Source organism: Callorhinchus milii, unplaced genomic scaffold (assembly GCF_018977255.1).
Source record: "Callorhinchus milii isolate IMCB2004 unplaced genomic scaffold, IMCB_Cmil_1.0 Scaffold22, whole genome shotgun sequence".
In the NCBI taxonomy this organism is placed as follows: Eukaryota; Metazoa; Chordata; class Chondrichthyes; order Chimaeriformes; family Callorhinchidae; genus Callorhinchus; species Callorhinchus milii.
In genome coordinates, this window is record NW_024704763.1 from 9253612 (window position 1) to 9278896 (window position 25285).

The following is a 25285-nucleotide window of genomic DNA, read 5'->3' on the forward strand; positions in this document are numbered from 1 at the left end:
TCCTTGCTCAGACCATATACAAGTACTTATATATACCCACACATACACAAATAACGTTGGATTAGCATTAGTTCATGGCTGTTTGTGGGCCATTCTGAGCACAGATTAGCTACAATGTTCAGCTCCAAAATATACACTCGTTCACTGTACAGCGAATTCGTTAAAGTACTTTGAGAAGTCCTGCCAACACAAAAGGTGCTATATCAAATGCAAGGATTTTTATTATTTATTATAAATCACAGTTGCCAAGCCAATTTAGCAAAGTAGAAATTAAATGTTTGATTTAAAGAATGAATTAAACCATTGGGGAATAGATTCATATTAATTTTTATCCTCGAGGTCTGAGAGACGAGTTTGAAATGTCTGAATTGTTAGTTTGTTCTGGTAAACCACCATTGTCATCAATTTGGTCAGTGATCCATTCTGAGCTTAGCGCTTTCATGAACTACATAGTGTCAACAAAGTCCTGTTACCCATTAAACCTCTGTGTAGAGAGACTGTGAACAGTGTTACCTACTCTCCTCCTGGTGGCCCTCCTACAGTGACATGAGGACTAAGGAGGAGCTGAAACCAGCTGTCAGACACGCATTTCTCCTCCTCACTACATCATGTTACAGAAGATGTGGCACCAAACATAGCGACAGATCATTATCTGTCGTGAAAATAATAATCCCTTCAAAACAAAAATACATATATTTTAAATAATAATAATTTGGTCACTTTGGCTGTTTGTGGGACGCTGCTGTGTGCAATTGGCTGCCGCGGTTCGCCCACCAAATATACAGTCAATTCACTTTACGGTATATCCTGTGAAGCGTTTTGAGACACCTCCATGACGTGATCAGGCGCTATATCAAATGCAAGGATTATTATTATTATGAAAATGCTGGCACTCACACACACCCATCCTCTGGACGGCTAAATACAGTTAAACACTGGTACTGAATACAATGCAGTAACTTCTAAATACAGTTATCATCATTCTTACACATGTTTCAGTGTTTGGTTGGTGCTCTGTAAGACAAACATGGGGGTATGTAAAACATGACTTTGTGAACACCCTGCAGTTCAACAACAAAAACTTACACTTAAATAACTTGCATGTATTTAGTTCATGAAAGAACCAACCTCGGAATGGGTCACTGACCTACTTTCGCAAATTTGTGACAACGGTGGGTTTGCGAGAACGAAAGGACACCGTGTGGTTTTCAGGTCAGGTGGTGAGGATAAAGCAGACTTGAATGTGAAAAGCAATGGAACTGAAATCAGCTTTAGTGCAGTAATTGGATATATTGGACCCACATAAACAGAATGTTTGGGTTTTATCCTGAGATTGCCAAAGCAAAGCTGTTTACTACAGATATGCTGCAAATGCATATTAACGTGTGCCAGGTCAACGTGGGGTCAGGAAAATAATATCCCAACTATCTGGTCGGCCAATTGCAAGAGTACACGGCGAGGGTATAAGAGCGACCACACAGCCAACAGCACAGCGACTGTGATTGCCGTGTGCTCATCAGGATCTTTAGGTTTGTGAGACGAACAAAGATGAAGAATGTTACGAATCTCCTCACGGCCTATCCTTGTTCTAACCCCGTCCTTCAAACAGTTTGGGATTACGTGCGATTCAACCACGAAGCTACCGTCAGGTCCCCTACATTCCCCGTGTTCCTGGCTTTCTCTAGCTATCTCACCTTCTGCACCCCCTTCACGCTCATAGATCTAATGGGCGAGAGGTTGCCATTCTTGTACAAACACAAGATTCAGAAAGAAAAATACCCAAGCCTGCGGTTGATGGCACAGTGTATTTGGCAAGCGGTCTTCAACCACCTGGTCTACATCTTTCCAGCGGTCATCATCAATTGGTTTTGGAGACCACCAAGCCCTCTGCCAGACACGGCACCAACCTTTGCTGAGTTTCTGGTCGGCATCCTCAGCTGTTTGCTTGTGTTCGATTTCCAGTATTATTTCTGGCATAAGCTTCACCACAACAATCGCTGGTTGTACAAGACGTTCCACGCCATCCATCACAATCACGTCTCTCCTTTTTCTTGGTCAACCCAATACCTTGGAGGATGGGAGCTCCTGACAGTTGGATTCTGGAGTAACACCACACCTCTCTTGTTTAAGTGCCACCCTTTGACCACGTGGGGCTTCATGTTAATCAGTATCTGGATGTCAGTGGAGGATCACGTTGGCTACGATCTGCCCTGGGCCTTCAACAAGATCCTGCCTTTGGGTCTGTGTGGAGGAGCCTCAGCCCACGATATGCACCACCAGAAACCAAACACCAACTACGCCCCATTCTTCACTCACATGGACAGGCTGTTTGGAACCATAGCCACTGAAGATCACTGACTTAGAAAGTGGGAGATGTTGGATTATATCGTTCGGTATTAATGAGCTCTTTCTCGGTTTGTAGTTCATGATCCAAAGACAAACGCGGAACTCAAAGGAGCTGTTGGAACAACAGAACAGTACAGGAATGAACTGCGAGACCTCAGGAAACTTCTGGCTATGTTCTCAAAGTCCTTTCTCTCATTGCTAATCTTACTTTAATGGTCCTGAGGACCTTCCAGTTCCCTTAATAATATCATTTGCATTTGATACAGCAGCTTATCAGGTTTTCGAGACGCCTCAAAGCGTTTCACAGAGTATACTGCAAAGTGAATGGACTGTATTTTTGGTGGGTATTTAAAGAAATAATCAATGTATGAAGCAGTGGAAACTTATTTTAAACGTGTATTTAATACTTAATATTCTGTCGTTTAGGGACTACAAGAAAACAGTCGATGTCAATGAAGGAGATTTTCTTTTCCTTCTAAAACTGCGATCTAATTGGAAGTACATTTAAGTGTTTTAAATTATTCTAAAATCACCTTCATCCCTGGATAAGGCGATACCTGCATCATTTGTCGTGGAGATTTGTAACATAACGTAGACTATAAGTGGTTAGTGACAGACTTAACAAAATATTCTAAATCTCCTTTTGAGACTCAGAAAGCATCAAATGTTATCATAAACATTAAGAATTGCGCTGTGTGCATACTTAAACACTTAGAAAAGTGATTTTCTACTCCCAAAGCGACAAGCTAAACAAATCTAACAGCTGCTTTAGTCCAAGGGCTGAGTTATGTTACAAGTCGTTATTTTGAGACTTGGTGACGAGACCGAGGGAAACCCAGCAGTGAGTTTAAGTGGGGGCAATCGTCAGCACTTGTGCACACGGCTTAGCAAGGGCACAATATGAGGAGAGAAAAAGTATTCTGTATCCCAGGGGATTGAGGAACAATCACCTGATATTATTACAGGTCAGCATGGGACCCGAGTAATGCCAAATCCAATCTTTCCTAAAGCACTCACGGCACGTTAGATAGTAACGCCTGAGAGAGGAACTCTGATTAACCAGTTGTATACAATTCAAACTTACATTGTTAAAGGGCCTTTCATGTGTGTCAAGAGTACATAAATCCTACAGGTCTACTCCAACCAATAAGCAGTCAGTGGATACTGATTTTTTTACTGATCCGCCACTAGACTAACAACCAGGTAAACCCACTGCTGGGTAAACAGAGGCATGTGCAGTAAGGAAATTTGCCCAATGTTTTGTCCTGCCTGGGAATCTAACCCAGATCCTCTCGCTTGCGAGGCAAGTGCTCTAACCACTGAGCTACAGGACTCCACAAATAAAACAAAATCCTTGCATTTGTGCCTTTTCGTTGGGAAGATGCATCAAAGCACCAGACAGGATTGTAACTGTGACTGTGTGCCATGTAGTCGTTTGGTGACAGGCCAAACCGCAAAAAACACAATTCCTAGCAACCCGCCACAGCGGGAATTGGCAAAGATACGGAGCAGACAGCTCGTTCTCCAACCAGCAGAGCTGGGAATCCAGACTCATAACATCCAAGAGTTTATTCAAAGTATCCCACAAATGGCCATGAAGTGAGGGACCAATTTTATCTGAGGGATTGTTGGCCAGGACACCGGGAAATCCCTTTTGTTTTTGAATAGTGCTGTGGGATCTTTAACCTCCACCTGAACAGGCAGATAGGACCTCGGTTTAACATCTCATCGAAAAGACATTATGTCCAACAGTGGAGCACAGAAAATCATTTTGCCTAATCTCACTCCAAAGAGAGCTTACACTCTAACATGTCTTTAGTGTATTGGAGTGAGATTCATTCCAGCCGTCAATAAGCAGGAAATTCTGTAGAACCAACACAAAAATAAATCTCTAGAAATGTCAGTTTTAATCGGAATTTTTCAATGGAACAATTCTGCAGTACAGTAAGGCTGTGCAGCACTGCAGGTTCTATTTCTCTGCAAACTGAAATGTGCCAAATTATTATTATGTTCATTATTACATATAATGCTGTGTGTATTAGTGAGCTCAGTGAGCACTGCAGCGATAGTACAGTATAACAATGTCTGGATAGCACTTTACAGCTGCAGGAGCCACAGAGTACAACACCCATTGGCTTCTACCAAGAATCTGCCAAAGCAGAGGCAGGTGCAGGAGCACATATCCTCAACGGCAAACCCACCATTTTGAACATAGGCCAATGTGAAGCTCAGAGAGCGTTTCCTGTCCACCTGTAGCCAAATCCCATTTCTTTACCAATTATTATATTATATATATTTACATGTGAAGTGCCTTGAAACTCATGAAGACATTATAAGACTATATCAAATGCAAGGATTATTATTATTAATGTGCAGAACAGCAGCTGTGAGGGAGGATCATTGTTGAAGTGGTCATTGCCTTTTACGGAAGGGACTCGATGGACCAACTGTTAAACAGAATTAGTGGTGTGGTGGATCAGCACCTTATTCTCTCACTTCTGGTTGCTCTCCAGCCCTTCTCTTCACCAACTGTAAGAGACTAACTTTAACAACAACAACAAGATTCCATTTATAGAGCGCCTTTCACATCGGGTGGACGTCCCAAAGCGCTGTACAGTTGGGTCAGGACCCGAGCAGGGGGGAAATGGTCAGGGGGAGGGAGGGAGCGAGGAGGGGGTAGAGAGTCGAGAGGGGAGCTGAAGGCTCGGTCAAAGAGAAAGGTCCTGAGACCGGCCTTGAAGGAGGAAAGGGAGGAAGCGGCGAAGGCACTGGGGATGGAGTTCCAGAGCCTCGGGGCTGAGAGGCTGAAGGCCCGGCCACCAATGGTAGGGCGGTTGGGGCGGGGGATGTGGAGCAGACCGGAGCCAGAGGAACGGGGGGTACGGGCAGGTAGATAGGGGGATAGTAGGTCGGAGAGGTAGGAGGGAGCAAGGCCGTGAATGGCCTTGTAGGTGAGGATGAGGATCTTGAATTCGATCCTCTGGGGGATGGGGAGCCAGTGGAGGCGAGCGAGGGTGAGGGTGAGGGCGAGGGCGAGGGTGGGAGTGATGTGGGCGCGAGGCCTGGTGCGGGACAGTACACGAGCTGCAGAGTTCTGAATGACCTGCAGTGTGGAGGGAGGTGGCGGGAAGGCCGACGAGGAGAGAGTTCCCATAGTCCAGCCTTGAGGTGATAAAGGCGTGGACCAGAGTTTCAGCCGCGTGAGGGGTGAGGTAGTGCCGTAGACTGGCAATATTCCGGAGGTGATGGAAGGCGGTGCCAGTTGTGGCGCGGATATGAGGGAGAAAGGACAGCTCAGGGTCGAACAGAACACCGAGGTTCCTGATGGCTTTGAGAGGCTTAAATGAGAGGAAAGGTTTAAGAGTTGTTGGTCGGCAACAGTTCCTCAGTGGGGAGTTGTCACAAGGCTGGGTGGCTGGTATGTGAAGTCAGGAGTAATAATCATAATAATCCTTGCATGTGGAACAGCGCCTTATGTCAGAAGGACATTTCAAAGCTCTTCACAGGATTTACTGTGAATTGGAGATTGTATGTGGCAGTACAATTTGAGAGAGAAACTCCCTTCTCTTTTCGAATAGTGCCGTGGGATCATTAGACCTCAGTTTAATGTCTCATCTGAAAGACTGCACCTCTGACAACACCCCCAGCGCTGCATTGGAACGTCATCTTAGACTATGTGATACCAAGTCCCAACGTGGGATTTGAACCAACAACCTTTTCACTCAGAGGCAAAAGTGGTTCCTCTGGGCCAGGCTGACACACAATAGCAATACAGTAGGAAAGCTTCTAAGGTTGGAATTAAGGCACATTGTTGGGACAGAGAAAAGATCATTAATGAACAGGAACATGGTATTTGTTCAAAACTGAGACTGGGTGTAAAAAGGGCAAACATATTTCAATCCCAGCACTAACACTCAGCACCTGATGACCACATAGAATAGTCGTGGATTGAAATGACCAATTTTTTTTATATATATTTTTTTGAAAAGTGATCCACCAATCAACTCACAAACTGGTTCTTACTCACTCCTAAGTAAACAAAGGTGTGTGTGGAGTAAGGAAACTTGTTCAAGGTTTTGTCCCGCCAAGGAATCAAACACGGATCCTCTCACGTGTGACCTATAGCATCCTATCTACATCCGTTGTACCTGGAGGAACACATACAGTGTTTGTATCCCCTCAGCAAGTGGCAATGCTAACAAGAGTCCCGCCCAGAGTAAGCACAACATGCAAAGTCTTAATGTACAATACCTTGTTTAAGCCAGAGTCATCTATAATTCAGTCTGCACTTGACTGTATAGACTGAGTTAGACAGTGGTCTAGAAAACTGATGCTATGGGAAAAACTGGCTATGTCTGTGTCACAGATTGCCAGTTGTCTTTGCAGTGAAGTGCAAATAGTATTATGTTTAGTAATATATAGAATAAGTTTTTGAAATGGCAAAATCCCAAAATTTAGCACTAAAAGACCATTACAGGTGAAATCTAAGACCATTACAGGACATCATGAAGTCTGATATAGCGCCTGATCATGCCGTCAAAATGTCTCAAAGCGCTTCACAGGATATACTATAAAGTGAATTGACTGTATATTTTTGTGGGTGAAACGCGGTAGTCAATTGCACACAGCAGCGTCCTGCAAAAATGTGTAACGTAAAGACTTGTTCCGAGGCCAATTCCCAGAGTGTGGTGCATCATCAACAGGTTAACAACAACAACAACAAGATTCCATTTATAGAGCGCCTTTCACGTTGGGAGGACGTCCGAAGGCGCTGCACAGTTGGGTCAGGACCCGGGCAGGGGGGAAATGGTCAGGGGGAGGGGAGGGAAGGGAGCGAGGAGGGGGTAGAGAGTCGAGAGTGGAGCTGAAGGCTGAAGGTCAAAGAGAAAGGTTTTGAGACCGGCCTTGAAGGAGGAAAGGGAGGAAGCGGCGAAGGCACTGGGGGATGGAGTTCCAGAGCCTCGGGGCTGAGAGGCTGAAGGCCCGGCCACCGATGGTAGGGCGGTTGGGGGGGGGATGTGGAGCAGACCGGAGCCAGAGGAACGGAGGGTACGGGCAGGTAGGTAGGGGGATAGTAGGTCGGAGAGGTAGGAGGGAGCGAGGCCGTGAATGGCCTTGTAGGTGAGGATGAGGATCTTGAATTCGATCCTCTGGGGGATGGGGAGCCAGTGGAGGCGAGCGAGGGCGAGGGTGAGGGCGAGGGTGGGAGTGATGTGGTCGCGGTGTCTGGTGCGGGACAGTACACGAGCTGCAGAGTTCTGAATGACCTGCAGTGTGGAGGGATGGCCGGGAAGGCCGGCGAGGAGAGAGTTCCCATAGTCCAGCCTTGAGGTGATAAAGGCGTGGACCAGAGTTTCAGCCGTGTGAGGGGTGAGGTAGTGCCGTAGTCTGGCGATGTTCCGGAGGTGATGGAAGGCGGTGCCAGTTGTGGTGCGGATATGAGGGAGAAAGGACAGCTCAGGGTCGAACAGAACCCGAGGTTCCTGATGGCTTTGAGAGGTGGAGAGTGCAGCCTTGGATGCTGATGCTGTCAGCGCCTGAGCACGTTGAGCTGAAGAAAGTTGTCTCTCGTCCAGGACTCGATGTCGGACAGGCAGCTGTCAGGACATCGGGGGTCGTGGAGTTGAGGGTAGAGGAGGAAAGGTAGAGTTGGGTGTCATCCGCATACATGTGGAAGTTAACCCCATGTCTGCGGATGATGTCACCACAGGGGGAGCATATAGAGGGTGAAGAGGAGGGGACCGAGGACAGATCCCTGAGGGACACCACATGAGAGTGCGGGGGTGGAGGAAAAGCCGTTTGTGGAAACAAAGTGAAGATGGTGGGAGAGGTACGAACTAAACCACTCAAGGACAGGGCCTTGAAGGTTGAGGTGGGAGGACAAGCGGTGGAGGAGGATAGCGTGGTCGACCGTATCGAATGCTGCCGATAGGTCGAGGAGGACGAGGAGGCAGAGGGAGCCCTGGTCACAGATGGTCAGGATGTCATTGGTGACCTTGACCAGGGCAGTTTCTGTGCTATGGGCAGCACGGAAACCCGACTGAAGGGGTTCGAATAATGAATGGGTGGAGAGGAAAGAGCGCAGCTGGGAGGCGACAACTCGTTCCAGGACCTTGGACAGGAAGGGGAGGTTGGAGATGGGCCGGTAGCTTGATAGCTGCGACGCATCAAGGGAGGGTTTTTTCAAGGTGGGAGTGATGGTGGCAGTTTTTAAGGGAATGGGAACAGAGCCAGAGGAGAGGGACAGGTTGACGATGTCTGTGATATGTGGGGCAAGGAGGTGGAGCTGGGAGATAAGGAGTGGAGTGGGGATGGGGTCAAGGGAGCAGGTGGTGGGTTTCAGGGATAGGATGAGTTTGGTGACAGAGGGTGGGGAAACGGGTACGAAAGTGTGTAGGGGAGGATGGGTAGGAGTCGGAGTGTGGGAGGGAGGGGTGGGGGTGGGTGGATGTTGGAGGGGAAGTGACCGCGGAGCGAATTCCCTTGATTTTGGATTCAAGGAAATCCAGCATCTCCTCGCAGTGAAGGTTGGAGGAGATGACCTGCGCGGGGTGGACGGAGGAGTCGGGATGTGGTAGAAAACAGTAGCCTGGGGTTGTTCTTCGCCTCCAGGATTATCCTGGAGTAGAAGGACGACTTGGCCGAGGCTAGAGTGGAGCGGTAGATTTTGAGGAGGTCCAGCCAGATTTGTCGGTGGACCGTTAGGCCAGATTTGACCAGGTGCGTTCAGCGGCCCGCACCTGGTTCTTCAGTGATCTGAGGTGGGTGGTGAACCAGGGGGAAGAGCGAGAGTAGGAGACAGTACGGGAGGTGATGGGGGCAGAGTGTTAAGTGTGGAGGAGAGGGTTTTGTGGAGGAGGGTGAGAGCAGAAGAGGGGTCAGTGAGGGTTGAAGGCCAGAGGTAGAGGAGTTCAGAGGACTCCAAGGCAGCGGTTAGGGATTGTGGGGGTAACTTCTTCCAGGGGCGGTAGAAGATGGTGGTGGGTCTGGTGGAGGTGGGGAGGGGGTGGAGGTGGTGAAGGAGATGAAGTGGTGGTCGGAGACGGCCTTGTCGGTGATAGTGACATCCGAGACACTGAGGCCCCGGGTGATCACCAAGTCGAGTGGGTGGCCGTGACTGTGAGTGGGGGAGTTGATGTGGAGGGAGAGGTTGAGCGAGGAGAGCAGGGAGGAGAAATCTGAGGAGATGGAGCAGGAGGGTGTGAAGTGCAGGTTGAAGTCGCCCAGGATGATGAGGTGATCAGAGCAGAGGCAGAGAGATGTGAGAAGTGTCGAAATATCGGAGATAAAGGTGGGAGAGGTTTTAGGGGGCCGGTAGAGGAGGAGGATTTTGAGCGAGAGGAAGGAGGGGTGGGAGAGGGTGAGGTGCTCAAAAGAGGGGAAAGAGCCAGAGGAGTAGGGGGAGAGGGCAAGTGGTGTCCTTGAGATAAGGGCTACACCACCGCCACGGCGGTTGGGGCGGGGGATGTGGTGGGAGGTGTAGCCGGGTGGTGTGGCCTCCGTGAGGTTAAGCAAGGAATCCTTCTCCCGGTGAGGACATATTGGAACTAACCCCCTTTGACATGTACCACCACACTCATCGCGATGCTGAAAAGACATATGGTAGACACAGTTACACATCACACTTCCACAGCAGGTTTTCAGATAGCCCCAGAACCGCGATAAAGCATTGAATGCTCAACCGGAAAAGAATTAAAATATTAAAATCAGAATTTAAAAAAAAGGTTTTGAGCAAGGAAAAGACACACGTCGACACATCAGCTTTAGAAAAAAACAATTTCCACAGTTGCATTTTATACACTTTACAAAGAAATTGCAGTCTCAATCTCGTGACACCCTCCCATAAATACAGGGAGCAGTACAAAAGGGCAAGAGTTCACAAAAGCAAGTTGATTTGATTTGTAGTCTGGAATTTGGAATTTTTTTTTGTAAAATTCGTGCTGAAATAGATATTCTGTGTCACATACAATGGTTTAATTTTTTTTAAAAAAACAGCTTCTGCTCATGCTCCCTTCGAGGTTAGAAAAAAAGAATCCCATTATTGTGAAACCTGTTCCTCTGGTCACTCATTTAACCAACACCTCCCGTTTGAATGAAGCAGCAATCAGGCAATAATGTACACATTGGTTTTGTTTCTCAATAAAAAGTTATAATAATAATCCTTGCATTTGATACAGCGCCTTATCACGACTTCTAGATGGCTAAAGCGCTTCACAGAATATAATGGAAAGTGAATTGACTGTATATTTTGTGGCGAAACCTGGCAGCGAATTGCGCACAGCAGCGTCCAACAAACAGCCGTGACCAAATTATTATTATTATTTTGGAACAAAATTTAACGGAACCGGATCTTGAGCTGTAACTCTTAAATGGAATGCATCACTGAATCGGAGATTCGCGGTGCCCGTCTTTGAACAAATTATTGAAGGAAGCTGTTGTTTGGTCAGTTTAAGGAACACATTTCAGCATTTGGTCACGCACCATTCGAGTCTGCACACACCAACTTAATCAACTTAGCTTCCTCCTGAAGTGATCAGACAATGTAGGCCTTACAGTTTCAATAAAGCATTCAATTGTGGATTCTTACCCAAAAGCAGCATTGATCAAAAACAATCCCCAACTTCCACATTTAGAGAATCCTTTATGGATCTGAACATATATAGTGTGTGTGTGTGTATATATATATATATAAAATATATACATACACACACACAAGGTTGTGATATATAATATATATTATTATTAACGGAACCGGATCTTGAGCTGTAACTTTTAAATGGAATGCATCACTGAATTATATATATAATAATATTAATAATAATTTGGTCACTCAATCCACGGCTGTTTGTTGGATGCTGCTGTGCGCAATTCGCTGCCAGGTTTCGCCACAAAATATACAGTCAATTCACTTTCCATTATATTCTGTGAAGCGCTTTAGCCATCTAGAAGTCGTGATAAGGCGCTGTATCAAATGCAAGGATTATTATTATAACTTTTTATTGAGAAACAAAACCAATGTGTACATTATTGCCTGATTGCTGCTTCATTCAAACGGGCAAGTTTCCTTACTCCACACAGAGCCTAATAATAATCCCTCCAAAACCAAAAACAATAATAAATTGGTCATTTTCAATCCGCAACTGTTTGTGGGACATTGCTGTGCGCAATTGGCTGCCGCGTTCGCCCACAAATATACAGTCAATTCGCTTTACAGTGTGTTCTGTGAAGCGCTTTGGGACGTCCTCCCGACGTGAAAAGCGCTATATCAAATGCAAGGATTATTATTATTATTATTATTATATCAACAACAAGATTACATTTGTATAGCGCCTTTCACGTCGGGAGGACGTCCCAAAGCGCTGGACAGAGTACAGCATTTCAGACCAGAGCTGGGGTCAGGGGGGGAGAAGGGAGGGTAGAGGAAGGGGGGTGGCCGATGGCATGGTCGAAGAGGAGGGTTTTGAGACGGAGGGTAAGGAGGGGGTGAGGCGGAGTGATTGGGGGATGGAATTCCAGAGGTTGGGGGCAGAGTGGCTGAAGGCTCTCCTGCCAATGGTGGGGCGGGTGGGTCGGGGACGTGGAGCAGGAATTACAATGTCTATTAAGTCTTAAAAGAAATGTTTTTTTTAGATAATAGGACAGCTGAAAAATAAGACTTTTTGATCACAGTGTATATGTATATATAAATTTTAAAAAGAGGGGTAGGGGCGAGGGAGGGAATCAACTCTTCACAACAAAAACTCAAGCTACTTCCAAGCTTCCTCAAACCATTCAGTATGTTAGAGAAATAAACAGCACAGAATCAGAAAGATGTCAAGTATGGTGAAAAGGTTTGTTTTGACCAGTTTATTAAAGACGTATTTACTGTAACCAGTGCTTTGTGTACCTTTCAAATCTTGCCAATTTCCACATTTGGAATGCAAGACAGTGTAAAAAACACTCAGGAATACTGCTTATAAGCCACTGCGTTGATTATTTTTTAAACAAAATCAAATATATTTACTTTCAAGCACGTGGAAATCATCAGAAACATTGAAACTGCTGGCGGTAAACGTCTCTTTAAAGGGACAAGTCACGTCTACACTTTTTGCCGCTTTTCTGTCGATCCCCAAAACTTCCCGATTCCCAAACCTTACATCATTTTAAAAGGAAGAAACTACACAGAACCCCCGGCAAGGGCTGGAATGTTATAACAGGCGTTCTGTTGTGTCGTTTTGATTTAATTTTTTTGAAAATCGGGAGAAAAAACAAACCAATCTACAAATACTGTCAACTAAACCTTTTAAATAAAATGTACAAAAAATCCACAAGACTAGATAAGGTTGACCAGTTAAATAACAAAACCGTTTTAAGTATTGAGTTTGCAATTAGTCAATTTGGGTAATAATTATCCTGTTCTCTCATTCTTTACAAAGCTGTCTCTCTGCGATCATACCTGGTTATGTGGCTGGGCCAGAGGAGACCTGACGAGGTGCCTGGTGCTTTGACTGAGTTACCAGCACTGCAGTAACAAGCCAACTGTGTCACAGCACTCCCTGCACGCCAACCTCTGCTCGGCTCTCTATAAAGGACAGTAAAATAAACCATCTGCCAGGAGCAGAGACTCTACAGACAAGATTCCCACACTTGAAAACCTCCTTTCCCTTCCCGCCTCCCCCAGTCTCCACCCAAAACACAATCTTAATTGCTTTGTGTACATTTCTCCAGAAAACAAAATGTGTGTGTTTATATTGCACTTGTTCCTGTATAACCCCAGCTGTAGTTTTCACTGGGGAGGAGGGGAAGGAAAGGGAGGGGATGCCTGTCTCGTTTCCCCAATTTCATTCTCTCAGTTTCTCTGTCAGGTTACCTCCACTAAACTCTCCAAAGTTACACATGGAATGATTGAACACAAGTAGAATTTGTACAGCTGAGAGGCTAGGAATCCCGATGTACAGACGAGATTACCCTGTAAACATTACAGTGGGCCATTGCTGGGCTCGCCACAACGAGGGTTTCACCAGACATTGCGACAGATATCTGCGACTTGGCAGCATGCTTTACTTAGAAAGGTGGGGACAGTGGTTATTCAGATTACTGGAATGCAGATAATAATACTTGCATTTGATATAGTGCCTTCAAGACCTGTCAAAGCTCTTCAGAGTCTACTGTAAAGTGAATTGACTATATTTTGTGGACAAAACACGGCACAGCAGTGTCCCACAAACAGCCGTGGAGTGAGGGACCAAATTATTATTTTTTTAAAAAAATTTGAATGGATTTTATTTAAATCAATTTTTTAAATAATTTTTTTTTGAGGAATTATTATCCCCGGAAAAGCGATCCGCCAATCGACTAACAACCGGGTTCCTACTTCCTGCTAGGTAAACAGAGGCATATGGAGTAAGGAAACTTGCCCAACATTTCACCCTGCCCAGGAATCAAACTAGGTCTTCTCTCGTTTGCAAGGTGAGTGCTCTATCCACTGAGGTACACTTCTTAATCTGGAGTTTTAAAATTGTGGGGATTGAAGTCTGCGAGTTACTGGCCACAGAAATTGTCTTGTTTTAATCGAGCTTCACTTTATAAATAACGTGATGTCTTTATTCCAGATTTTAAAAACACAGCGGGCTGGCTACCTTTCCAGAAAAAGAATAATTTTCAAAAAGAAAATCATTTTCGAACACTCAGTGAAGAGCTGGGAAAAACAGAAAATTTAAATGGGGTTTAGAGTGGGGGGGGGGGGGGAGGTAAATAAACTTTTGCATGATGAGATCATTTAAGGATGGGCAATATTTTGTAGATTTGAGAGAGAAGCATTTTCTCTCTCCTTCCCAACCTCGCTACAGATCCCCACTAACAGATTAACAGCCATGTTGACAAACCCAGGCAGATAATGCCAGTGTCTCTCTACCATGCAAGGGGTTGCTTGGCTCACTCTGAACCACACAACACTCCACATGAGACGCACAAAATGCGCTGCACTATATAATAATAATCTTCGTATTTGATATAGCGTCTTATCAAGTCTCCTTGACGTCTCAAGGCGCTTCACAGAATATACTGTAAACTGAATTTAACTGTATATTTTGTGGGTGAAACGTGGCAGCCAATTGTGCACAGCAGTGTCCCACAAGCATTCGTAGATTGAGGGACCAAATTATTATTATTATTTGTTTTTTGAAGAGATTATTCTCCCGTAAAAGCAATCCACCTATCGGCTAAAGGTGGAGAACAACACTGGGGACTCACTCACACCCACACAGGGGCTGAGACACACACTATTTGATTTCTACACTTAGCTTATTTTTAGCCAAACACATTGGAGGTCCCGACAATGATATATTGAGGAAGGAGATTCACAAAATACATCTCCTCAAAGCTCCAGATCTGCTCCATAGAGAGATTTGTTTAAGATATCATAGCCTTTGACTCGGGTCATGAATTGGTGAAGAGAGCTGCACCTTCAGGCATAGCAAGAAGCCGACACGACTTCTACCCACTTAGCTTCAGAAACACACCTCCAGGCCTGGCTGAATCACAGCTAGTAATCCCAGAATGGTCAGTCCATTTGTCACTTGAGGATGTTCAGGACATCTCCATCTTTGTGACAATCCTTATAATCCTTGCATCTGATCCAGCGCCTTATTGAGTCGTTGAGACGTCTCAAAGCGCTTCACAGGATATACTGTAAAATGAATTGACTGGATATTTTGTAGGAAAAACATCTCAGTCTTTGTCTTAATTAATCCAATACACTTCATTGTTAAAAGTGCTGTGGACGAGTTTCGAGACTTGTGAAGTGACAAAAACACAGCCATGCTGTTGCCTGGCACCACAGGCTGGAGTCAATCTCTGACTCCATGTGAAGTGCTGGAACGAACCAAAGCCATGATGTCCAGGCATACAGAATGTTGTAGCAATACCCTGTGGTCCAGCTCAGCATCATTTAGATCTCTGTAAATCAGGGGGAAGGGGCTGGCTAACGGGTAAATTTCTGTAATGCTCAATGTGTGGCTAAACTAGGGGCACGGCAGCCTGGGGATGGTGACTAAGCCACAGGCACTTTGCGGCTTCCTGAGGACACAGCTGCCTTAAGCAAACATCTCCGCAGTGTCACTGACCAGCAGGTACGGAGTGTGCTTAAGGGTCTAAATTCTGCACGTATCATGAAGGGTTAAAGCCCCCACCCACTACCCTTTTTCCCATTAAACTTTTGGGAATATTCAAGTTCCATAATCTCAATTAACACAAGCCTTTCAGTTAGTACAGTACTTACATGTAATGGAAAGAAGTCTACTCTTTGGGACCCCAGAAAGATGAGTTTATGCCATCTGAAGATAAACTACAATGAGGAGTAGACATGAAACTCTTCCGACAGTGTACATGGCTGGAATTAGAAGGGTGCCTCCCTTGAAAAGTCACCTCTCCTGCAGTGCTAATACCTACTTTTTGTCCAGTGAAACTACCTAAAACATAAAAAAAAGTAACAAGCTGTTCATTTATTTTGGCAACCATTTTGCAACAATTCTTAAATCAGATGCTGTGTCAAAGGCTGGTGGCATCCGACTTAAGAAAAAAAATCTCAGGGAATTAATGCTGTTTTAACTTAGTAATGTTTCCATAGAAACGCTGTACTTTGGATGTAACCATCGAAATTTCAACTAAAAACACAAAAAGTGGCAGTGACTGGCCTGAAACTTGCTGCAGCGGCCAGTGTGTGTGTGTGTGTGTGTGTGTGTTCTTATTTGACTATCCATTTTGCTGTTGTAGTTTGATCTTTGATCTGGTCTGGATCCCAGCACGCCCACACACGTACCCACGCCCATACACACCGACATATTAAGTGCACCTCGAGAAAGCAAAAGAGCCCACCTCTTGTTTTTTTTTCCTTAAAAATTACTTCAAACGGCATATACACAAAACACATCTGCCAACATTTGAAAAGTTGCAAAGAAGATTGACAAAAAAAGGGTGAAGAGTTGGGAAAAACAGTAGATTGTAAATTCGTCACAGCTTGTATGCTACATCACAAAATAGTTACAACCATTTTTTTTTGACAAATGTGTTGTCTGCCCCCTTTGCCACAATGTCATGTGGCTTCTGGCTGACACCTGGCTCCCCTAGCTGGGATGCTGTGCCACCTAGTGTCTGTTTGGGCAGAGTCTTCCCACCATTCGTCTCGAGTCAACGACAGGACAGGGGAGGATTTATCCTCTCTTCCTGGCCAGAAAAAGCTGAGGGCGCGTGCCAGGGTCCATCTTCGTCTGAGAAGTCATTCCATAATAAGTGCAATTGAGCCTGACTGACTGACTGACTGACGGACTGACGAGAAGGTCCTTCCCAGCAGAGGAAACACAGGCACAGGCAAAAGCAAACGAGAAATCAGTCTGTAGCTTCTCAACCGCTCAGATGTCGTTTTCATCTGAAATAAGAGGAGGTGAACATGCAAGCAGAACCTCGCAGTCCCTGGACAAACGTAGTCATTTGTGCCTCTGTGTGCCCTTTCTCTTTTTCCTCTTGAAGAAGCAGCAACACCTGGAAAGTGGAAGACAGGATAAAGATGAAGGCCACTTTCAATTAAAACACAACACAGTTCTTTATTTGCACAGCTAAGCTTAACATTGCTAGGAACAGTGACCTACAAACCCATGTCAACCTCGCCCCCTTCCCTCCAAAGGGCTTACATGTTCGATGCTGATAACAGGTGGACTCCAAACGTAAAGTATTGGAATCAAGGTTTATTACAAAGGTGTAGGTGATCAGACTACACACTTGTAAGGAGATGCAGTTGGATTCTCTGACTGTTCTGCTCTCAATAATTACTGGAAAACTCCCCTCCTAATGTACTATACTTGTTTGCTACAAAAGCCTGAGAACCTAATAATCTAATTCTTTTAAGTTACTGAAGTTACTGTTATCAACGTCTAGGATTTTTGCCAAGGTTATCTTTACCTCACAGCAGACTCAGTTAAGCACTGGATCACAGGCAACCATTAAAGAGGACTTACATTGGCTGAGAACAATGACAAAATGCAGGATATCACACTAGGGACAGGGAGGGAGAAAAGGAAGGAACTTGCCAGGGAGGGAGACTAGCCTATGGGGAGGGAGGCAAAGAACGGCTGGCTCACAGGGAGGAAAGCTAGAAAGGAAAAGGCTGGAATGCCTGACTTACAGGGAAGGAGGGAGAGAAGGGGGACAAGATAGTGTTTGATCCACTTGAAATCCACGTGTCAAAGTATCAAAACCTACTATTCTGCCCTGTTCATTCTAATACTGTGTACACTATGCCACAGGTACATTGCACTGACATTGCACATCTCAGTGAGAAGGTTTGAAACAGCACTGGCCTGTTTATGTGCAAGTCACATTCAGATCTACTCCAATTTTTGCTCCTGGAATGAGCCAGGCGCTGCTGTTGCATTAACAATATGATAATGTATATACACATCCATATCGATGCATAAAGATGAGAACAGGTTTGTGAATTACAGCAGCAATTTGCATTTACACAGCGTCCTTCACGTGGGGTCAGACTGCACCACTGGAGAGCGCTTCACAGTGGTGGAGTCTGACCCTGAGCCAGGGGGAGAGGGAGAGGGGAGGTGACCATAAGCACGATCAAAAAGGAAGATCTTTAGGTGGGATAACGTGGGGAGGGAGGGGACAAGGCGGAGGGATTGGGAGAAAGAGTTCCAGAGTTTCAGGGCGTAGTGGTTGAGAGCACGACTGCCCATGGTGAAGCGGAGAGGGAAGGCAGCGGGTGCTGGTGTCGGGGGGGGGGGGGGGGGAAGCAAATCGGAGAGGTAGGGAGGTGCGAGGGCATGAAGGGATTTGAAAACGAGAGAAAGGATCTTGAAGTCGAACATTAATTGGATTAAAATGCAATATGCAGACTAAGGCTGATTGAGTCCTTCAAAAGCAGGAAGGAAACTCTACGTTAAGGCACACTGTACAGTACTGTTGAAAGCAGCCAGGCTGATCACCAGTGTCAAGCATGAGGAGCGTCTACGTAAATTTAGAAGTAAACTTTACACAGGGAGTATTCATCAGATGGACTGGGTCACGAAGAAGGGTGATTAAGGCCAGGAGAGTGAGACTCATTGAATGGATGTGGGCAAGGTTAATATTCAGGAAGGAAAAGATCAAATGGGCCAAAGGTTGACTTCATCTGCTCAGCAATGAAAGTACAACTCTGACCATAGAACCAGCATCCATAAAGTCTTCCTGTTAGTCTCCCATCTTCCTGTAAACATCACCCAACACACGACTGCAGCCCAATCACAAGTATTGTCATTACATTCCTGCCCGCGTTAAGCTGTTCCTTTGACCCAAACAACAATGCAGACCTGAACCCCAGTGTACAGTCACAGTCACTTTAAAATGTAGGAGTTGCTGAAGTTTTGTTAATTGGAGGAAATATATTTCAGAAATCCACACTTTCCTACATTTTAGAATCTGTGGTTCATTTTAAAAATGGTTTATGATGAGCAATGTTTACAAAGCTGACTGCGGCCCTGCAAAACACTGAGTCTATGGACAGAAACTGCATACAGTACAAAACACAGACGAGGCTACTGACAAACTACATGAGGTGTTAGATCTCATTACAGTGAGACATCACGAACAAGCAGTAGGACTTGGTGGAACTTGTGCAGAAGTCTGCTTTGTCAGTGCAGACAGAGCGTCGCAATTTTACATTTTGATTTAAAAAAAATATAGGCTCAATACCTTTCACAAGTATAAAAGCTCCTGAATTATCATTCACATTTGCAGGGATGATACTCCCAATTAGGGAAAAAAATCTGGGAAGTCAGTTATTACGAGTGCGGTATTTACCCTTGAGGCATCAGGGAGTGTTCAGTGCCATTCACACTTAATTTATTGGATTTATTTTTCAATTGAAAATATTGCTCGTCAGCAGATTTAATCTTCAAGGAAAAATGATGGAAACTCAATATGTGTGGCCGACTGCACAAATCTGTATAATGAAAGCTATTAATGCCACACAAGGTTAGAGATTGCCTAGAAGTGGTATTGGAACAGGACAGGAAATTCACCGAGAAATTCAATATTCTATCTCTCCGTCTCCCATTAAGAGTGTAAAAATACTTTGCACAATTCATCCATACTAAGGTACATGGAGGGAACACTGCAGAAAATTTAATTGGAAGTCAATAAAATCCTCACTGACTCAAGGAAATGGAAAAGCCCTTATAGCAGTCATAGAAGCACAGGACAAGCACAGAAGGAGGCCATTCGGCCCATTGTCTGTGCTGACTCTTTGAAAAGAGCTTCCAAATCAATCCCACTCCCCCGCCCTCTCCCCATAGCCCTGCAAACTTGTCCTCCCCAAATAATTAGCTACTTCTCTCTTACAAGTTGTTAGTGATTCGTCATGATTCTGCAGCCACCTTTTCTCACTCCACTATTTCCATGATAGGCAAGTGATCAAGTATATTAGCATAGAATATACAGCACAGAAACAGGCCATTCGGCCCAACTGGTCTATCCCGGTGTTTATGCTCCACATGAGCCTCCTCCTGCCCTTCCTCAACTAAGCCTTCAAGCCTTCTATTCCTTTCTCCCTCATGTACCTATCCAGCTTCCCCTTAAATACATCTATGCTATTTGCCTCAACAACTCCCTTGTGGCAGCATGTTCACATTCCCACTACTCTCTGTGTGAAGAAATTTATTCTAACTTCCCTATTTGATTTATTTGTGACTGTTTTATATTGATGGCCCTGGTTTTGGTCTCCCCCACCAGTGGAAACATCTTCCCTATGTCGACCCTATCAAAACCTTTCATCATTTTAAAGACCTCTATCGGGTCACCCCTTACCCTTACTCAAAAGAAAAGAGTCCAAGTATGTTCAGCCTTTCCTGATAGTATAACCTCTCAGTTCTGAGATCTAGACTGACAACTGGTTCAAGAAAAAAGTTCAAGCAATCGAAAGACAAGACCCTCTTGATAACAATAATAATCCTTGCATTTGATATAATGACTTATCACGTTGTTGAGATGTCTCAAAACCCTTCACAGAATATACTGTAAAGTGGGTGGACTATGTATTTTGGAGGTGAAATGCAGCAGTCAATTGTCCCACACACAGGCATGTAGAGTAAGCAAACTTGCCTCAGGTTTCAACCCGCCCAAGAATCAAAGCCGGTACTCTCGCTTGCAAGGCGGGTGCTCTAACCACTACTCTACAGGACTGTAATACAGGACTTAATATCACACCGATTCAAGTCTCAGCAGGTTATTCTGGAATACACTGTAGAAACACAGCACTGAGGAATGCATTACCACTTATTGGATTTTTACGCAGTTGAAATTCACCTCAGAATTTTACATCTGTTGCTGGTCAAAATCATGGCTAGTTTGTGCCTCAGAAATCTACTGGTCAATGAACACAGCTGGATTCCACTGAAAATCTTTGAGGAGTTAACTAAATCAGCAGTTGGGAGAAACCCAGCAGATACAATTGAACTGGATGTTCAAAATGCATTTGACAACATTTTGCACGTGAGGCTTTTAAAAATTAAATCAGAGAATTAATGTCAACTTGCTTCTACTTTATAATCTCAGCTCAGTTCCTCCTACTGATGTGCCAGTGGGTGACTAAAATGACATCTTACGAAGGAATGGAGATAAGAGTTCAGTCTCACATTGGTGAATAAAGGTGGCTACGCCCCGAAACTCTGGAACTCTCCCTCAATCCCTCCGCCTTGCCACCTCCCTCCCCACTTTCAAATCCTGCCTAAAGTCCTTTTTGATCGTACTTACGGACATCTTCCCCCCCTCTCTCTCCCACTGGCTAGTGTCAGACTCTGCCACTGTCAAGCGTAAGATTTCACCAGTTTCACTCATTGCACCTCATGTGGGTCAGGTATCCTGGCAGATCTCACAACTATTTGTGATGTGTTTGGTTGTGAGGCAATAACATTCATCAATGCTGTCTGTCACTTTGAATGTCTTAGAAAAACTGAACATAAAAAAGAAACATAAAAATAATAATCCTTGCATTTGACATAGCGCCTTATCACGTCTTCAAGACGTCTCAAAGCGCTTCACAGAAAATACTGTGAAGTGAATTGATTGTATATTTTGCGGGCAATTGCACCCAGTGTCCCACAAATAGTCATGGACTGAGTGACCAAATTATTATTATTATTATTTTCAACTAACGACCGTGTTCCTACTTACTGCTGGTAAACAGAGGCGTGTAGAGTAAGGAAACTTGCCCAATGTTTCACCCTGACCGGGAATCGAACCCAGGTCCTCTCACTTGCGAGGCGAGTGCTCTAACCACTGAGCTAAAGGACTCCATCCAGAATACAAAGAAAGGAATCTACTAAAAGAGAAAAATTAAGAGAATATCGGAAAAAATGACGCATTGTGATGAATGACCGGGTATTTTTGTGTTCAGCCAGGTTTTTGACACACGTCGAAAACCATCACAGTGCTTAAGACAATCCAAACGAGATTGAGTTCTACTCATCTTGGACACCTACGGATCGGGAATGCAATGCACACTCTTCCCCCTGCAAGGAGTACCCTGCTTACCTTCTTTCAAACAATACTTGACACAAGTTCTTAAGAGTTGGGGACTCGAGTGTTCAGGTACTGATGCGAGATTAACCACATAGTTTGCCATTGAAAGCACTGTCATTACTATGGTTTGTTAAGCTAGGACCACCCTACCCATTAGGACTTTCTTTAGCAGAGTTAACAAGAGCTGAGTGGGAAGAGTCCCAAGATCTACCAATGAACTAGACTGGCTGGTCTTCATAAGCAATGTGGATCCGTTTGCCTGAAGAACCAGAATAACAAGACTGCCACAGAGGGTTGACTTGATATTCCAGTGGCAAGTGCATCACCTTGGAGCCAGCTCAGGGACAAGGAGACTGCCCAAGAAAGATGGTTTGACAAATGCTAATGTTCCTCTTGGGTTGAAATTATAAATGGTATGAGAGCACAACAAATCATTTAGCAACATTCCCCATAATGGCATAAGGCATCACAGTTTTGAAGGTAATGTCACTTCTGTTACTTCCCTTTCTCCCCTGCCAGTGGAAAGTACTTACTAATGTAGTGTGGGGAAGAACCAGAATGGCAATATTGCAATAAAAAAAACTATCATTAAATTACACAGCAGATAAAATCCATTTACATACTGGCAAACACAATGAATGACTTAAACCACTGGTCGATATCAGTTCCGCCAACTATACAGTTTCTCAAACACAACTGTATACTTTTAGGCAATGAATGGGCTCCAATATGATTAATAACACTGGGAAAAGAGGCACTGAGGTGCCATCAATAAATCCAGACTAACCAAAATCCATAAACACCAGTTTCTATCGATAGAAACCCTATAATCCAGCTCTCAAAAACTCAATTTACAACAGGGATATTTGGCCATGGGGGTTGGGGGAGTTCTGGGGAATAATTTTGATCTTCCTTTGAAGGTGAATAGCTGAATGCTATTCTAGAAAGAAAATCTACAACAGAAGCCAGCGGCATCCACAATAAACTTATAAAATTCGTCCGTCATCAAAATGCACAGTAACGACAATTTATAGTAAATCCTGTGAAGCACTTTTTGAGACGTCCTGGTGATATGAAAGCCACTGTATCAAACACAAGGTTTATTATTATTTGATTGCGACATGTGGTTACGAGTCAGGTCTCTTCACATGTTGCATTAACCTGGGACTCAAAACCAGACATCAGACCCTTGATTAGGCACCTCTCATATTTTGCTGACGGACTTGGCATTAAGACTGAACAGATGCAATGTTGGAATCTCAAGGAGGAGCCTTTGCCATCAAGTGATGCCTCTGATTCAGTCTCTATCTGGAAGTCAAATGGAGGAATCTCAACACAAGCACCAGGAACATGGATCTGGAGTGGTTTGCAATGGCAGAAACTCAATCAGCTGCACTCTCATGTACCTGCTTGCAACATTCGTGGCCAACAGGGGAGAGGAACAGTCCACAGGAATGAGGGCATTGTTACTCGATGATTTGGGGAGGGGGATGTTCTCAGGGCACAGGAACGTGGGATGAAGGAAATGCAGTAAATGGCTTCTTTTCAAATGGTCAAATGTCCAAGTATCCAGCGACTTCTATTGTTATAAAGGATAGACTTATGTGTATTTTGTTAAATGCAGTCTGTATTATGTACTTAGATGCAGATTAATAAACCTGCTCACAATTATACAGTGGATGTAACTAAATGCCAATCACTGGGTGCACAGAACAGCAATGCAAGGTGGATAGATCACCACACTCTCTGCTTCAATCAGTCTAGCCTGGCCTGGTCCTCTCCCTCTTTCCCTGACCAAAGAGCGGGACTCACCACATGTTGAGCACTTTGACGCAGCTACAAAGAGTTTGAAGAGAAAAGACAAAAGATTAATCCAAGAGGAGAAAGTCCTAGCGTTAAGGCTCATCATGCACATGGTTCATACAGGGCAGTTGCTGGGTGGGGGGGGGAGAAGAGGGAGGGGGCAGAAGAGAGAGAGAGAGCAAGAGAAGTTGCTGAGATGGAATGGAGGAAGCAGGAAAGGGACAGGGGAGGAAATCAGCTACAGCACAGGATATTGAAGCAAAAGAGATTGTACTAGATCCCTGAATGCATAAATCAGCCAATTAAAACACACAAGCTTTTTAAATAACAAGCCGTCAGAATGATGTGTTTGGAATCTCAAAATATCCTCCAAACCCAGAAAGTGACGAGTGGAACCAGTTAATTGACAAGATCATATTGAGGGTGTCTAAGTTATTAACTCACAGGTTAATAGGTTGCACAGCTAACAAATAAAAAAGGAATTGAATGAAGTTTTTACTTAAAGATAAACAGAAACAATGGTCCTCCAAGTAAACTTTACACTTTGTTAACGGAATTATGTTCCATAACTAAAACTTTGATCAGTGGATTTTTGGTTGTTACCTGATCAAGGTAATTAATTTGAGTTCATCCATGTGCCCTCTCCTGAACATGGCCAGGATGGTATTTTGGAATCAGGATCCAAGCTGTCAGGCCATCCCAGCAAGTACAGCACACACTTCCTGATAGGGTCAGCAGACAGATTCAGGAATATTGACCACATGAATGGGTTGCTCTCACTTGAGCCTATATTATTGCAATGTCTAATACAATGTTGAAAAGAAACACACTGCATACATTGGCGAGGCGACAACATTAATGGGGTGATCTTATGGCGAGCTTCCATTGTACTTGCTAAAATATCACAGCAACATACATTTAACAGGAGATGAATAAACGTTCCCAATAAACATGCATTTTGTTGTTGGAGACCCTCCAGCATTGGTTACTTTAGTTAGGCAACATTAATGGTGAGGAGCATCATAGAATCCTAGATTATTACAGGCCATTTGGCCCATCGTGTCTGTACTGGATCTTTCGAAGAGCTACCCAATCAGTCCCACTCCCTCACTCTTTCCCCATATCCTAGCAAAAGTCTTTCCTTTTCAAGTACCTATCCAATTCCCTTTTGAAAGTTGTTATCGAATCTGCTTCCACCACCTTTTTCAGGCAGTGCATTCCAGACTATGACAACTCTCTGGGTAAAAAAAATTCTCCTCGTCTCCCCATTGTGGACCACCAGGACTGATCAGAAATATCCACGGAACCTGGACTAGGTTACTTTATTTTAATTTGCCTGGTTTGAATCTGTGACTACATTCCCACAAGTAGAAGAACATCAGTGTCACATCCTGTAAGTTATTGCTGATTTCCCAGCTTTACTTCACTGCAGCAGCCATTTGGTCTCTGTTTTGGGCCTGATTACAGGTCTGGATGAGTGCAGTGTTCATGCCTTCCAAAACTCCTTTCATATTTGTGCTGACAGCAGAGAGCGGGGAAACCAGCTTACAATGCAGGTAAATACAGGGCAGGTATGAATCTGACAAGGTAAAGGTTG

The 25285-nt window shown here is 44.5% G+C and overlaps 2 protein-coding genes across 5 annotated transcripts in view; one reads left to right on the forward strand and one right to left on the reverse strand.

Moving 5' to 3' along the window:
• Nucleotides 1-1548: 1548 nt before the first annotated feature.
• Nucleotides 1549-2440, forward strand: ch25hl1.1 (cholesterol 25-hydroxylase like 1, tandem duplicate 1). The gene has a single exon (XM_007908097.2). It carries the CDS (start codon nucleotides 1549-1551, stop codon nucleotides 2356-2358), a length of 810 nt encoding a protein of 269 aa, XP_007906288.1. The 3' UTR covers nucleotides 2359-2440.
• Nucleotides 2441-15068: 12628 nt separating this feature from the next.
• Nucleotides 15069-25285, reverse strand: part of LOC103188189 (casein kinase I) — a 54407-nt gene continuing 44190 nt past the window's right edge. For 2 of the 4 annotated variants that reach the window (XM_042342983.1, XM_042342981.1), the window contains 2 exons: nucleotides 23698-23721; nucleotides 16733-16863 (listed from right to left, as the gene is read on the reverse strand). In XM_042342983.1, coding sequence (XP_042198917.1) covers nucleotides 16809-16863; nucleotides 23698-23721 — 79 coding nt within the window. In that variant the 3' untranslated portion in view covers nucleotides 16733-16808. Of the gene's footprint in view, nucleotides 16864-23697; nucleotides 23722-25285 lie in introns of all 4 variants that reach the window. The other 2 variants (XM_042342984.1, XM_042342982.1) reach the window with 2 other exon arrangements.